This window comes from Stylophora pistillata, chromosome 8, assembly GCF_964205215.1.
Source record: "Stylophora pistillata chromosome 8, jaStyPist1.2, whole genome shotgun sequence".
Lineage (NCBI taxonomy): Eukaryota > Metazoa > Cnidaria > Anthozoa > Scleractinia > Pocilloporidae > Stylophora > Stylophora pistillata.
In genome coordinates this window covers 25,511,103-25,527,387 of record NC_142526.1, presented here as the reverse complement: position 1 = coordinate 25,527,387, position 16,285 = coordinate 25,511,103, and the positions used below count along the sequence as shown (strand labels likewise).

The 16,285-nt window shown below is 38.7% G+C and overlaps 1 protein-coding gene and 1 long non-coding RNA gene across 3 annotated transcripts; one reads left to right on the top strand and one right to left on the bottom strand.

Annotated features, from left to right (window-relative positions):
• Nucleotides 1-2,866: 2,866 nt before the first annotated feature.
• Nucleotides 2,867-6,794, bottom strand: LOC111334686 (DNA polymerase lambda-like). Its single transcript, XM_022940507.2, has one exon. It carries the CDS (start codon nucleotides 6,767-6,769, stop codon nucleotides 5,048-5,050), a length of 1,722 nt encoding a protein of 573 aa, XP_022796242.2. The 5' UTR covers nucleotides 6,770-6,794; the 3' UTR covers nucleotides 2,867-5,047.
• A 3,271-nt stretch (nucleotides 6,795-10,065) lies between these two features.
• On the top strand, nucleotides 10,066-15,453 carry LOC148725654 (uncharacterized). 2 transcript variants are annotated; one of them, XR_015991173.1, is made up of 4 exons: nucleotides 10,066-10,248; nucleotides 10,602-10,719; nucleotides 11,200-11,441; nucleotides 12,627-15,453. It is a non-coding gene; the product is annotated as an uncharacterized LOC148725654 (long non-coding RNA). The 2 variants fall into 2 exon arrangements; XR_015991172.1 differs by lacking the exon at nucleotides 10,066-10,248 and having other exon boundaries at nucleotides 10,405-10,719.
• The last annotated feature ends 832 nt before the right edge of the window (nucleotides 15,454-16,285 follow it).

Sequence of the window (16,285 nt, the reverse complement as noted above, 5' to 3'; positions counted from 1 at the left end):
ATGCATGTCATTGACATAAATTAAGAAAAGAAGCGGACCAAGTACAGAACCTTGAGGGACTCCACACACTATTCTCTCTTTGCTAGAGACAATAGAACCGATTTGGGTTGATTGCATCCTGACAGACAAGTATGACGAGAACCAGTCATTAATCAATCCTCTAATTCCATAATGGTGTAATTTATGCAACAAAATCGAATGATCAACCGTGTCGAAGGCCTTTTTCAAGTCAATAAAAATGCCACAGGAATATAATTTTTTATCAATGTTGTTTTGAATTGTATTTAGGATATCCAGAATTGCATGTTGAGTTGAGCAGTTCTCTCTAAATCCATATTGCGATGTGAAAAATATATCATTCTTAGTTATAAAAGATTTTAGGCGTTTTTACATTAGTTTTTCGTATATTCGATTAAACACGGACAGTAACGATATTGGGCGATAATTGTTTGGGTCAGTTTCATCATCCGCTTTATAAATTGGAATTACTACAGCGTGCTTTAATTTGTGGGGATAGATACCAGTTGAATGGACATGTTCACCATCCAGACGTCCGATGGAAAGCTTCATCTTTCGACAAACATGGTCCAGAAGCTGGCAGAGGCTGGTTTGTCTAATGTTACACTACAATTTCTGTACGAGAAACTCAACATTAACGGCCTCAATGTTGTACTGGCATTGGCGCCACCTTCAAAATCAACTTGTCATCATATAACGAATTCCGCAAGAGAATTCTCTCCGGAATGTTCTTGTTGAAGTTGAAGTTGAAGTTAATTTATTTGTTTAAGCAGGTTGATTAATTGGCAGCTGTAATAGCTGATGTGGACCTGCTGTCCTAACCCACCCATCCCACCCCAGGGGAGGACATCCATCACACAGTAATCTCGTGTGTGGGAAATTAACGTCTCCTGCCTCAACCCTGCAGGAGACGGGACCTCCATTTATTCGTCCCTATCCGAGAAGAATAGAATATCTAACCATTTCTTGATGTTACAGAAAGGTAGCAAATTCTTCTCAATTATTTTAAGACCTTGAGTGTTGGTCCGGCCGGGGCTTGAACCCTCGACCTCCCGCACTACAATCCAGCGCTCTATCCATTGAGCTAACCGGGAGGCGGTTAGCTCAATGGATAGAGGCTTACATTTCCAACTCCCGTCACGGTAAGCAGTCTGAGTCTCAAATGATGACTTATTTTTCAGGAATGTGTAAAATCACGAAACAATGTGAATCTTCAGGATGTACGATCTTTTCCGCGCTGATTAATCGCGCGGACACGGACTCATCCTCGCGAAAATGAGCCCTGGAGTGAGCGGTATCGTTTAAAGCGCGTGACCGGATATAAAAGTGTGAGCTAAAATTGTAAAAACCGGAAATAAAGCTTGCTAAATTGATGAACTAATATCTCGAAAATTAGTTCGGTGACCTACCCTGAATTTTTGTGTACAAATTATTTTTATCATTACGCATTCCTGAAGAAAATTTAAAAAAAATTTATCAAGTGGAAATTTTTTTTACATTTTAAAACAGCATTTTCCTATATAATTCAAGTTCTACTGGTTAGTTTTTTTTTATATCACTTATACAGATAGAGAATGTGATGATGTTGAATAAACTTGAAAAAAAAAACTAGGTCACCGACTTGGTTTTTGAGATATCTTTCAAAAACTGAGTTTTAGAAGGTCTTTCAGCACTACTGTACTGTTGCCATGGCAACAGATGATGCCTGACGAACCCCCTTAAAAGATTGCCCTAACCTAGTGTTAAGGATATGTCAAGTCATTATCCCGATGATAAGTTTGACAGTCCTGATATCTTTTACTGATTGGCACTTGCTGTTAATTGTGGAAAACCCTTTCAAGCCTCTTTAAAGGGTAAGGTAAGGGGAGATTTTCAACTATGAATATTAGAATAAGCAATAAAATATAGGAATAGAATGCGTTCATAATTAATTATGGTTGCTTTTTCTTTGTATATGTTTTTTACAACTGGTTCCTGGCACTCTAACTTGGCAATTAAATTGCAACTAAATCTAAATAATCTCCAAAAAAATTTGATCACAATTTCTTTATTTTCTCTGAGCTTCTAGATAGCTTAAAATTTATATTCTCTAGAAAGAAGACCAACTTTAGAGAGACCACTATTTGAGGAAGAATTTAAGAAATGTAGCAGTGATTTGTTAAACAAATGGACAATATCTTCTGGTCCAAGTATGCGGTTTTGGCTGTTTTTTGGATCGGTTTTTCGGTTTCTGGGCCAGAAAGGTTCGGTTTTTCGGTTTTGATGTTCAGAGCGGTTTGCGGATTTTACGTGTTTTTACATTCGGTTTTCACGAAAACTCTGATGTGGTTTCCGATTTTTCCTTTTTGACCCCTTTAAAGGTGAAAATGTAGCGGTTTTGTCAGGTTTCCATGTGGTTTTCAGTTTTGCTGCCTTTTTTCGTCCGTTTTGGAGGTTTTTTCTCTGGTTTTGCGGTTTCCCCCCTCAAGTATAAAATAGTTCAGGCCATGAAAATTAAGAAGGAGAATTTTGAGTTGTAGCCAGATGGTTTTCTGACCTCCAATGTCATAACTCATCCTCTGCACTGTTGTCTCATGGCTTTCATCAAATATGCTAAAATTCTGTATGCACAAGTGGTGGATCCAGGGGGAGAGTTTTGTAGGGGTTGAGACCACACAACCCCTATCAACGACAGGCTGGCATATTACTAATCAATATCAAGCATATCAAATTTACTAGTCTTGAAATATTTTGTACCTTTTAGGCTCTATTGTAGCAAAAAGTCTGCCTTTTCTGAATCAAAGTTTGGACCACTCGAAAAAATACCTGGATACACCCCTGTTTACTGTTGTTTAAGAGTAATACCAGCTACAAAAGTAATAAATTTATTTTTTAATGCATCATCAAAGTTTATTCTAATATGCATAACTTTTCAAAAGTTCTTTTTATCCATAATTAGAAATGTTATGTATAAATGTAAGAATAACTATACAGCATATGTAAGTTTAAAGTACAAATGTCCTAATGACACAATAATATTAGTGGTTGAAAAATTGCTGGTTTTAAAAAATTTTATTATAATGATTATAACCTGAAGTCCAACATTGGAGACAAACCTGTTGCCTGCAACATATTTCTTTAAAATCATAATACTAGTATAATATGTGACTTTGTGAAGTATGGTCTATCTTACATTATGCATAATTTATGAGGAGCACTAGAACCTATAAAAGAATGAAAAATATACTCAAACTAAACCTACCTAAATTGAGTATAAAGATTCATACTAAGGTAAAGTGATGAAGCTAAGGTAATAGATACTTTTAAGACCTCTTAGAAAATTCTTTAATTTGTTTTCATAAAAACAAGAAAGCAATTTTCAAAATAAGGAAAAAAGTCATCACATAATCACACTATAAACCAAAACTGAGAAAGAGCAAAATTCTAAGTGCCAAGACTAAACAGAGCAGTCTCAAAAATGAACCCAAGAATCTGTTCCCCCTCTTGCCATTCCACCCCCTCCCTCCTTAGGCAAAGCAAATGACACAAAAAGATTTGGTGTTACAGTCAAACTAAGTGAAGCGTACCCCTCAAGATTACATTAATGAATTGATCAATTGGATATTGAACCCACCAGTCATTTCAAGAATGCAATAATGAATTTATTATTTGATTATTGAACCCGCTAGCCATTTCACGAATGCAATAATGGATTGATTATTTGAATATTGAACCCAATGGCCATATCCGTTTTGAAAAGGCATGTATCATTGTTCAAATTAGAAGTCCACTTCTGAAGGCCAATAAGATTGTTCTATTTGATGAGGAATCCTGAAAATGAACAAACTGCACTGTAAAAACACTGCGAAAACAGTCGATCGCAAATATCAATAAAATAAAAAAAGTCTTCCGATGGCTTCGCCTATAAACTATTTTTTTCTACCATGAATAGACACAAGAATTTCTACAAGTTCGTCAAGATGTAAATAGGCGAAAAAAGCTCTCGATAATATAACATTCCATTTACAACATTTACAAAAAGTTCTACACAACACTCGCACCCACCTTTCCCCCCATGTCTGACGCCATGTTGAAATAGTTCCGATCTATCATCACGTGTTCGCATAATCCAATCAGAAATGGACTTCTGATTTGAACAATGATCCATGCCTTTTCAAAACGAATACGGCTATTGGGTTCAATATTCAAATAATCAATCCATTATTGCATTCTTGAAACGGTTAGAGGGTTCCATGTTCAAATATTCAATTCGTTATTGTGCTCCTGAAACGATTAGCGGGTTCAATATTCAAATAATCAAATCATTAATGTAATCCTGAGGGGTATGCTTCACTTAGTTTGACTGTAAAGGGAGAGGTGTGATTGGGGATCACTCGGAAGTGGATGGATTAGTGTGCTTGGTGGACCCTTCTCCACTGGATTTAAATTTCACAGAATACAAAAAAAAGATCTGCCCAAATTAGTCTACTGGATATTATTAAAAACTGGATCATTGGATAATGCAATTCAAGACTTCTAATTGGCTTAGCCATTATGGTATATGAGCCAATATACCATAATCTAATATCTGTACATTGTAACATCTGGTTCCTTCTTACAAAATAAAGTCGAGAAGATTTGTCTAATATCTTGGGAGCGTTTTTTTTTTTAATAAAACAATTATTCCACTCGCTCTTGTTGGATTTGAGATGATTATAGCCAACTCAGCGCTATGCGCCTCGTTGGCTATCTATCATCTCATATCCAATGCGCGCTCATGGAATAATTGTTAAATATACCATGGTTAGTGATATTTCCTGTGATGACATTGTCCATTATTTGAACAACTAGTAATAAATCTGTTACATGAAGCAGACATACTCTAGTACATTACACTGTTCTAAGGAGTATTAGAATAGGGTGGATCTAGCATAAAAGACTCACTTTGCCCTAAACTGCTTGCACCACAACATCTACGTCAAAAAGGATGGTACTATTTTTATGTGCATAATAATTCTTTCTAAACTGGGGAAACTCTGTGATGCTGCAACTACCAATCTCTTTCATGAGGTTCTCTGTACTCCAGGCCAAGATAATCAAACACATCTTTTTCACTGAATACTGGAAGTGGAGTGCCTTCAAAAATCTTTTCACTTCCCTTCCGAACCACATCTTTATTTAAGGAGTGCTCTGAGAGGGACATGTCATTCTTCTTGGCAAGAAGTCTCATAGACCTGTTAAAGTAGTCAGAACCAGTAAAGTATAACAAAGAACAGGCCCACTCATTGTAAGGGACAACAATGATGTCCAAACGTCTGTGCTTTGTATCTTCCCCAGGGAGTTTGCAAACTCCAAGGTATTTTCTATGCTCCCCACTATCAGACAAGGTAAGGTCATCCGTAATAAATCCTGTGGATTTTAGACGTTCTAGCAGTTTTGCCATAACCCCTTCATGAGATTTACCATCTGGGTGTGACACAATGACGTCCACATCACCACATGTTGGTTTCCCTCTTCGGTAGGATCCACAAGCAAAAGCTTGTAATCCTGAGTTTATCTCAATTGCAGCCTCTTTGACAACTTCCTCAATCTTTCCAGCTTCCTCTCGTGGCATTCTCTCTAGAAATTCATCATAGTACTTCAAGCCAATCTCTTGTTGTCTTGTTAACTTCCCATGCTGCTTAAGATCCTCAAGAGTTTTTACTCCCTGAGAGACCCAAGCTTCCGCAGTTGTAGGCCCAGCACCCCAAACACCAACAAACAAGTTTAGAGCATTCTGTTGAGGATCCACATGATCAAGCCTTCGCAAATGACCAGTCTGAGCTATTTCCCATATTTTCTTAGCAAGACGCTCTCCAACAAATGGAAGGTTGCTACATTCTTCCCAAGTTTCAAGTCTTTTGTGATAATTTTTTACTGATGCTATAGCTTTCTTATATCCCAGAGCTCTCCACTGATCTTTGGTGTTGGCATATGCTGTTGCAAGAACTTGAAGCTTGTCAGTTATAAGTTGGTTGTGATTCTGTTGCTTTGAGGTACAAGCTTGTGCACATACCCAGGTTGCATTTCCAAGTTTCTCTGGAGAAGTGTTTGGTGTAATAACAGGAGATCTGTCTGATTTGCTTCCCTCATCACCACTATCAATATAATCGCTGTCATCGTCTACTTGAGTTTTTGAGGTCGAGTGTTTTGTTGGAGACTTACTAAAAGTAAAAGTTACTGTGTTATTTGATGAAATTGCTGCAGTTTTTAGTGCTGTATTTGAAGTTCCCTCTTCAACACTTGCCACTGATATCTGATTTTGATCACCGGTTTCATTATTCGATGCTTTTTTAACAGCTTTGCCTTCATCTTTACACCCATCGTCCTTACCCAAAATGTATCGCTGTAAATCTACGAGTTTCCCCTCGGATAGACACTTGCTCAGCCATTCAGAATCCACTAAGTGTACTTCTTCTGGAATAGCTTCTACTCCTAAAGACTTTGTCAGTCTTTCCTTATTTAGTTTCTTGTCGATCAATACGTGTGTTGTGGAGCTTTCCAAGTTCTGTTGGTGCTTTCCCCCATGTCTCTCTAACTGTTTTGCCAGAATGGACGCTCGCGTTTTCCCGAGACCAACCTCTACGATCACAGCTCTGACACCAGAAAGATCAAGTGAAATCTTTTGCTTTTTCCTTGTGTCGTTCTCCAGTGAGGATGCTCGCTTTTTCGACGTAGCTTTCATTGTTTTGGTTTGGTAGTTACTTGAACTTGAACAGCCAGTAGTCGCCATCTTGGTTAGTGCCCAGTGTCTTCTTCGCGACACCGTTTGTGGGTGTCCTGGGGTCTAATTTAAACTTCTCGTTGTCTCTCAGGGCGTTTTGCTTTCTTGCCAGTTGCAGCCGATATTGAACTTTTTAGTGCGATCACAATTTGATCCTGTCTTACCATACCTTTTTTTATGGAGAGGGAGGGGGCAGATCAGAGGGATGAGAATCTTCGATTGCTTTCCCTATCGTGATCTCTTACATTTTTCTCACATTAATTCGCACTTAGTTCTTATTAACCTAGCGGGAGGTCTGTATGGGAGAATCTTGACCGAGGTCGCCAGTACAGACCGAACGCAGTGAGGTCTGTACCAGCCACCGAGGTCAAGATTCTCTCATACAGACCGACCTAGCTAGGTTAAAAAGATGTTTATTATATGGCTGTGTCTTATATGCCAATTTTTTATATTCTTTGTACCTTTTTTTTCTAGACCGGTCTAGATGCAGGTCTAGATGGGAAAATTTAGACCGCTTTCAATAATGATTTCAGCCAATCAAATTCGTGAATTCGGTAGTTCCCAGTCCTTGTGAGACACAATAATTTGGATATATCAACAAAGTTGAAATGGTAAATTGGCCACCGTAACGATTACAAAAGCTGACGTTTCGAGCGTTAGCCCTTTCGCTCCGACGAAGGGCTAACGCTCGAAACGTCAGCTTTTGCAATCGTTACGGTGGCCAATTTACCATTTCAACTTTGATGATATATCCAAATTATTTCGTTACTCCCACCGACGTAGCCCCAAACAGTTTCTTTCGAAACTATCAGCCTTTATTCACTTGTGAGACACAGCCATATAATAAGACTGCTTATTAAATAGTGTTCTCTACTGTACTACTCTTTGCACTTCAAGTGTAATACTTAAACATGTTTCCTTACAGCTACAATTTTACAATTAATAATAATAATAATAATAATATAGATTCTTATTAAGCGCATTTCTGACCCCAATGCGCTTTACATTATGAAAGCCTGTTAAAAACAATTACATTTCATCATCAAGATTCTAACCTATATAACATTATACATGAAATATTGTAAGACTTAAATCCTAGTAATAAAGCTCTAGTAGTCCTAAATGTCAAGCATGAATCAATTGAAGTATTTCTTAAGAAGAAATGTTTTAAGTTTTGTTTTAAATGTAGCAACACTCGTCTCTACTTTTTGAGACAACTCAAGAGATCTGGAGTTGCACCAAGCGAACTTGTGCAATTTTATGTGACATGTATTAGGCCCGTCTTGGAATACGCAAGTCCTGTATTCCACCGTTCTCTACCAAACTACATCAGCGAAGATTTGGAACGGATCCAAAGAAGGGCACTCAGAATCATCTATCATGACCTGTCATATAGTGTAGCACTTGAAACAGCTGGCCTACCGAAACTTCACGAAAGGGGAGAAAAGATTTCAACCAATCTCTTTGACGAGATAGTCCGTAACCCCACCCATAGACTCCGCAGCCTCCTCCCCCAAAGGAAGAGTTGTAGATACGCACTGAGGCGCAAAAGTGATTTTACTCTCCCCATATGCAAAACCGAGCGCTTGAAGAACAGGTTTATTTTTAGCCATATTTATAAGATGTAGATAAATTTTCTTCTTTCTTAATGACGAAGTTGTAATATTTTATACTCCTTTTTTTTATCATCTGTATTTGTAAATATTCCGTAATTCAGCCTATGGCTGCAAGGTGTTTATAATAAAGTATCTATCTATCTATCTATCTATCTATCTATCTGACACTGTCCGCATTTTCGATATATTCTGGGATGGTGTTCCTTAGCTGAGGTGCTGCAGTGGAGAACGCGCGTCCTCCATATGTTTTGGATTTTATGGCTGGAGTGCATAATACCTTACTTGTATTAAAATTCGCGCACAATGTAAGTGCGCGAAATTTCATACTGCGCCAAATATAATCCGCGCGAAAAGGTTTTAAATTAAAAATTAACTTTATTGACAACTTAAGAATTTAGAATTACACAATGTACTACGAAAATCTATTACATATGGTAATATTACAACAGTTAACAGTATCACTGGATACTAAAGAGTTTTCATTGAGAATTAGAGGTTGGTGTTTAAAAAGGCAAGTTGTCCGTTCTATTTATGCGTACACAGATTACCATCAAAAATTAGAAATAAAAATTGACTTCATCATCATCTTCTTCAACCTGAGAAATTTCTGACGGGATTCTTTCTGGTTCCATGTAATATCTCACCAGATGTACTTCCATTTTCTTATAAATTTCCAAGCTCGCTTTATTTTGGATGACTGCCAATGAAATTGGAATCTCAAGTCCAAGCCTCATTGGGGTAATGGCAACCGTCGAAATTTTGTATTGCGCACATTCGCTCTTAAATTTCCTCCATATTCAAGAAAATACTTGCAAATTCGAGAGATCTCTCGAGGCAAATGTCCAACCAGTGATAATAGTTCTATCTTGCCCCTGATTTTAGCATACACACCAATGGCATAGGGGTCGAATATGTGGCCCCGTTCCGGGTTCACTACCAACTGCTGGTTGATTCTCGGAGCCCAGATCTTTCTGTATTCGTGAAAACCGCGCGATGCACAAGCCAGCCAAAATAATGTTTCTTCAGCGCTTTCTTTCCCCGAATAAGCGTTGGTTCTGAATCACTGGTTTCTTCTTTCTCGACTTCAGCAATGATATCAGCAGATGCATACGCTTCTTTCTTGTCGCAATTGTTACATAAAGCAACACACGAACCATATATGCAACACTATCTGTGTAAATGGAATACAAATAAATTATTTTTGTCGCTGTTGCTGATTTCACCTAACTGAACAAACCATGCGACATTCTTCTGTAGTCAAACAAACAAAAAGAACTGCGTGAAAAAATGTGCCAGCAGCGGGCGGTGAAAAACTTGCTTTAGGTTTACGCGAATTCTGTGCTATTCTTTAATTGTGAAATGACAATAAGGTTAACTGCATCTGTTAACTCTAGTCAAGAAACCGAACAAGAAAAATGTCATGCGCGAATTTAAAGCTGCGCGAATAAGTCCTCTATAAGGTGCGCGAAATTAAATCGCGCGAAATTAAAACTGAGCGAAAATGAGTACCACGCGAATTTTAATACAAGTAGGGTAATGAACGGAATGACGATCGTAGATCGTAGAGTTCTTAGTGGATGATAATCCTTGATCAGAGGTTCCAAATATCCAGCAGGTTGTCCATTTAAGATCTTATATGTAATAAGAAGAACCTTGAAGTGAATCCCTGCTTCCATAGGTAGCCAGTGCACAGGGTCGTAACGAGGTATCTGGGATCAGGGATCAAAGGCCAAAAAAAAGGTGGGATCAGGGATCAGAGCCCCGGGATCTAGGATCACAACCCCCAGGATCGGGATCAGCGGTGTTTTTCATTGGATCAAGGATCAGGCGTTCTGGATAACAAAAGGAATTCACCACGCGCACCTTAACAAGGTTTTTTTTAAAAGCTTCTTAAAAAAATTCTGGTCCATTTCATACAGTAATCCTTCGTATTTGGACTAGCTGACTGATTAATTTGTTGATAACTTCCCCGGATTTTGTTGTCTAACTCGCACTGCATGACATTCTACTTCATATATTATGTCATATAAACACGTTGGATTGCTTTCGACAGAGCGCATCTTGTTATAGGTGTAATTTTTGGAACGTAAAAGTCAACTTTTCAGATCGGTTTCTTTTTTATCCAATGGTGCAATAGGGAAAAGAAAGAAGAGAAAAGACGATGGCACACTTACAAGGTAAATTGATGTTAACTTTGCCTTACGGTTTTTTCTTGTTAAAACCAGCAATCTTTTGGCAAAATTTAATTTCATGAACTCCACATTCTTGGTCACGTTCCTGGTCGCCCAGCAGAAAAGGCGAACAACGGCATGAGCGAAGCTTAAGGCGACGTTCATCGAGCAGGTAAGTTAGATTAATGAGTTGTTACTAATCATTAAGACCAGAGTATACCTAAAAATTGTTTTTAAAACTGCAAAGAGGCCAGACACAAAGCCACGATCTGGCAATCGATAGCACCAATTTGCGAGTTACGTTTTCCTTTCCACTTCGTTTAAAATCACGTACATCTGGGTTGACCGAAAAAATCTCGGATCACTGGCTAACTGGAGCCCTTTTTGTAAGGAGGAAAGTTTAGATACCTTTGAATTCTGTGTGAATCCAAGCTAGATTTAATTTATGGCTCCCCTTTTTGTTTTCGCGCTTCGGCGTATTAAAATTGACTCAGTTCAGCTGACCGATCGTTATGTTTTCAATCGGTATTTGTATAGCTTTCTCTGAGAACCGTGCTTAAATTGAACACTTGAATGGCTTTAAAAAATTGTTCTCTCTTACACTCGTTATTCCTGTTATCATTCGAGCTGCGGTGTTCTGAATTCTTTGTAGCTTATCTCTCTGGTATTTTGGGATGTCATATGGTACTGTTACAATAGTCCAGCCTGGAAATCACAAGGGAATTCACCAACATTTTCAATCCACCAGCAGAAGGAAGATACTTTCGGATTCGACCAATTGATCTTATGGCATAACAAGCTTTCTTGCACATTTCGTTAATGTGTTCAGTGAAAGACAAGGTTTTATCCATGGTGACATCCAGGTTCTTGGCTTTTGTTTTCACTTCTACTGAGGTAGTAGTAGTAGTAGTAGTAGAAACTTTATTAAAGTGTCAAAAAACCGTCTAGCCAGGGAACAAATCCCCTACTAATTTGGGGACACCAATTAGGGGAGAATATACAAACTAAATACAGTAGTAGATAAAATATCTATAGTTAACTTATTAAGAGATTTATAGTAAAAACACACAGAAGTCAAAATGAACAAAGGCTACAGCCTGCGCAGCCATCATCTAAAAGTTCACTTATATTGAGTTGGCGTATCTTGCTTTTAAACGACGTTAGGGTTGTGACGTCCCTGATACTCTTGGGTAGTTTTGTCCATAGCTTAGGCCCTAAATATCTAATAGAGTGCTTGCCATAGGTGACTGTCTCATACCTAGGTATAGAGAAATCTGCTTGCCGCAGATTGTAATTACTATTTGGTTTTTTAAAGATGTTACTTATATATGCAGGGCACAGTTTATGCCTTACTTTATACATAAGTATGCACAGATCCTGTAAGCGACTATTTAGTAGTGTTGGCAGATCTGCCTTCTCTAATAGTTGTTCATAACTAGAATTATTATCCTTGAAAACCGCTCTAAGTCCTCTTTCTTGTAGTCTTTCAAGCTTTCGAGTGTCACTCGCTTTACAAAAATGCCACACTAGGTGACAGTACGTGAGGAATGGTAATATCGCGCTTTTGAATAATATTAACTTAGATTTCATAGGAATTAAATTACGTAGTCTCATTAAAACACCAATTCTCTGGCTGGCTTTTTTACAAATAGAGATTACATGCTCAGAGAAATTTAGCTTAGAATCCAACACTACTCCTAGAAGTATGATATTATCTTTAGTTTCAATCACAACATCATTCACGCAAATATTGCTGTCATTTTGAGTGGAGCCCAAGTTCAAAACTTGGTACTTTTTGAGGTTTCCCGCCAATAAGTTAGAATTGTACCACGTTGTTGCTAAGTTGGCACTGTCCTTTAACTGGGATGTCACAGCTGCCTGGTCTGCTCCTGCGTGGTAAATTTGATGGTCGTCAGCATACATAGACAAGTTCGCTGTTAGGCAGTAGGATAGGTCATTCTGGAAAACATTCCATAACAACGGGCCAAGCGCGGAACCCTGAGGACAGCCACGACTCACGAATCGGCTCGAACTAACATGACAGCCGATCTTTACTTGATATTAGCTAATGACAATGAGGTATTAGCTAATGACAATGCTTCGTAAACTGTAGATTGCTTGCTGAAATGGGATGTGAAATGTAGTATTTCAGTTTTTTCGGGATTGCACTTTAACATATATTCTTAGTATTCTATGAAAAAACATCATTAATGCATGCCTTTAGAGCATTGACAGAGTCTGTGGATTGTTTGGGATCATCAATAACAATTTAACAAATGGTAGACACCACAGCGTACACTCTTGAGTTATGGATGCACGCAGGAGGTTGCTAAGCACGAAAGAAGCGTAAGAGTCGCTCGAGGCGATATACAGCCGAGAGCGACTCTAGCTTCTTGAGTGCTTAGCAAACCTCCCAAGTGCATCCATAACTCGATAGTGTACGCTGTGGTGTTTACCATTTGTTTTATAACATAACATTGATACATTGTAGCTAAAGAGTTCCCTTTTATTTAACAAATCTAACGTGACCAGAAAAAACAAGCAAGCGCGGAAAAATAGTCTTTGCATTTGCTCACGTCAGCAGCGTACACGCATGGGCAAATGGGGGACGCTTAATTGACCAATCAGAGTGCGCGCTTTACTTTGGATATGTTATAAATAAATTTGGGTGTCGTCCGCATGGAACATGGAATCGAGACCATGGCTACATATGACATCTTGGAGAGGTGCCATATAAAAAATGAACAGCAGCGGCCCAAGCCCTGGGGAACACCATACTCTAAACATCGTGGTGGAGATGTTGCATCCGCTATAGTAACTCGCTGAGATCGGCAAAGCAAGTAAGAGGAGAACCATTTAAAATATTTCCTTAACCTCGTGAGGAGAATTTGGTGATCCAGGGTGTCGAATGTTGTGGTCAGGTCAAGTAGCACAAGTATTACTCGACCGTTTGAGTCAAGAGTCTTTAGGATGTCATCGATAGCTCTAAGTAGCGCGGTCTCTGTTGAATGATATTTCTTACAAGCAGACTGAAAGGCAGGAAACAGGTCATTGTCATTCAAGTAGTTGTGAACTTGGATAGCGGCTGATTTTTCCAGTACCTTGGAGAGGAATGGTATGTTAACTGTAGGTCTCATAGTTAGCTGATAAATCAGGCTTAAGACGAGGATTTTTCAATTTTGGGCGAACCAGTGATGTTTTTAATGAGGTCGGAAAGATCCCATTTGAGAACGATTGTCTCACAATTCTGCTGACCATAGATAATACAGAACTTATGTTATCTTTAATAATATTCGTTGGGATCGGATCGAGGGAGCAGGTCTTGTTTGAGAAGGATGATATGACGTTCTTGATGGGGGCAAAAACTGAGGAAATTCACAATGGAGTATTCTTTGTTTTTCATTGGGATTGTCTGAGGAAGATTTCATTAATTCCGTTCGTAAGCCTTAAGACCAGACTTCTTGAATTTTCGCTCCAGCCTGCGTTTGTCTCGTTTAGCTTGACGTAGATTATGGCGTCATACCACGGTGCCTGTGGATGATGTCTAATCCATCGTGTTTGGATTGGTGCAAGGGTATTATAGATACCTTTAAGAGCATCATTATATAGAGAAACAAGGTCATCTAATGATCGCGTAGATGTAGAGCAGTCGATCTGTGCGAATGCATCAGCAATATCACATTGTAATTTGGTGACATCCAAGCTCTTTGTTGGTCTATATATCTTTAAGATCTTTGCAAGTGGATTGGAGTGGTTAATTTTGCAGGATATTACTCTGATCAGAGTACTTGGATATCAGCAATCAAGTCTTCTTCCTTCCTAGTTATAATCAAGTCAAGAGTGTGTCCCTGTTGATGATTAGGGCTCTTAACATGTTGTATTAGGTTAATAGACTCCAAGAGATCAGTGAATTTAAGAGCATCGCGATGATTCAAGTCATCGACATGGAAGTTAAAGTCTCGAGCAGTGAGTAGTGGATAAATGTAGTCGTCAGTCAGGTGTTCACAATTTCAAATTAATCACGAGAGAATAAAACCTTTCACTAACCGAGGTCAATTGGATATTTATTAATAAATATTACAACTCTTGGTTTGAATAGAAGGGGAAGATCTCAGTTCAAACAAACTTTTGAATTCAGCGGGTGAAATACAGCTCACTAAATTGACCAATCATAGTGCACGAATTAACTGAGAGTTATGATATTTAACAGATATGATATTTAATGAGAGTTGTAATGATATGATATTTAATGAGAGTTATGATATCTTAACTTCTAAAACAACGTGGGAAATATTCATTTCAAAAGGTATTTATTTCCGTGTTCATTTACTTCATTACCCAGTGGGCTTGCTAGTTTCTCAACCTCGTTCCCAGGGCCTTATCCCTTAGTTGCGGGTAAGGCGGGAAGAGGCCCGGGTATCAGCCGATGAAACCGCCATTTTGATTGGTTGATTGACTTAAATAATTTATGTAAAAATTGGCCATTTATAGATAACTTATGCACTATTCCGAAGTCAAACCAGCGGAAATTATGTCCGTTCCGACAAAGATTTCTCCTAGAAATCCAGTTTGCAGTCTCTGCGGGGGATTTTCACGAGAGTCGTCATATGCTTGGAATATTCAGCAAAGCTGGTTCATCAAAAGATCTGTATGCAAAAGTCCATAAAACGGGTGGCATAAAGATTTCTGAGGACGATACAAGCGGTTCATAAAAGCACAGGGGGCCCATACAATCTGTTTGTGTAGCCGACCGTTGTTTTATACACAGTTGGCCCAAGCTCTGTCACAGGCTCTTTCACAGCGAATAACTAAAGAGTTTGTATAGTGGTTTAGTTGGACTTGCTTTTGAGCACCGTAAATGTAAAGTTGTGTGAAATAATCAAAGAAATAAAGTCTTACCTTCGTAGAGAGTAGTCTGTGTTGTTTCTCCTCGCGATTTGAGGCCGTTTTGATGTGTTTCAGCTTGACAGTATGTATTAGGTTTTTTAGATTCTTAATCTTAGAGGCACGTACGTATTTTGAACGAGCTCTATGAGCTCCTTGACGCTACGTGGGTAAATAAAGTATTGATTGATTGATTGATTGATTGACGCCCTAAATTACCCAGCGTGCATAAAATACGGGAAGGTCGGAAACTTCTGTTGACACATGCTCGCCAAAATCGCTCGAAAACAACACTTAAATACTTTCCCTCGAATCAAAACTCGGCAGCACGAAAGCTAAATAGTTTCCCTTTAAGTTCACCGAAAAAAATCCCACAAAAGTCGGTTTGTCGAGCAACCAATCCAGCGAGAATTTCAAATTAGCGGCCGTTCGGAATTCTTCTAATGTGTGGAAGGAACTTCTTGTGCAGCTGAGAGACCGTTAATGCGCGGTCAACCTGGAACCTAGTCAAATCTCTCTCAACGGGTCCTCCCCATAGTCTTCTACTACCAACTCTTCACACATACTAAGGTACCCCGGGTAAACTCATCGACTTGACTAGATCGTCGATACTGTCCATCTTCACTGTTTTCAATGGATATTTACAAATTTTCTCTTACCCGGGGTAACAATCTGTTTCCCTGTTAATTCATCGGCGGACGTTAACAATGGGCGAAAATGTAAGTTGCTTCCGGTGAGCGTTAAGACACACGACCCGAGTCTGGTGGGTAAACAGTTGAAGGGTCACTAAACGCCAATGGTTCCCCACCCTCGTTAGATATTTTGAATTGGTCATCGTTTAACGTCGTCCAATC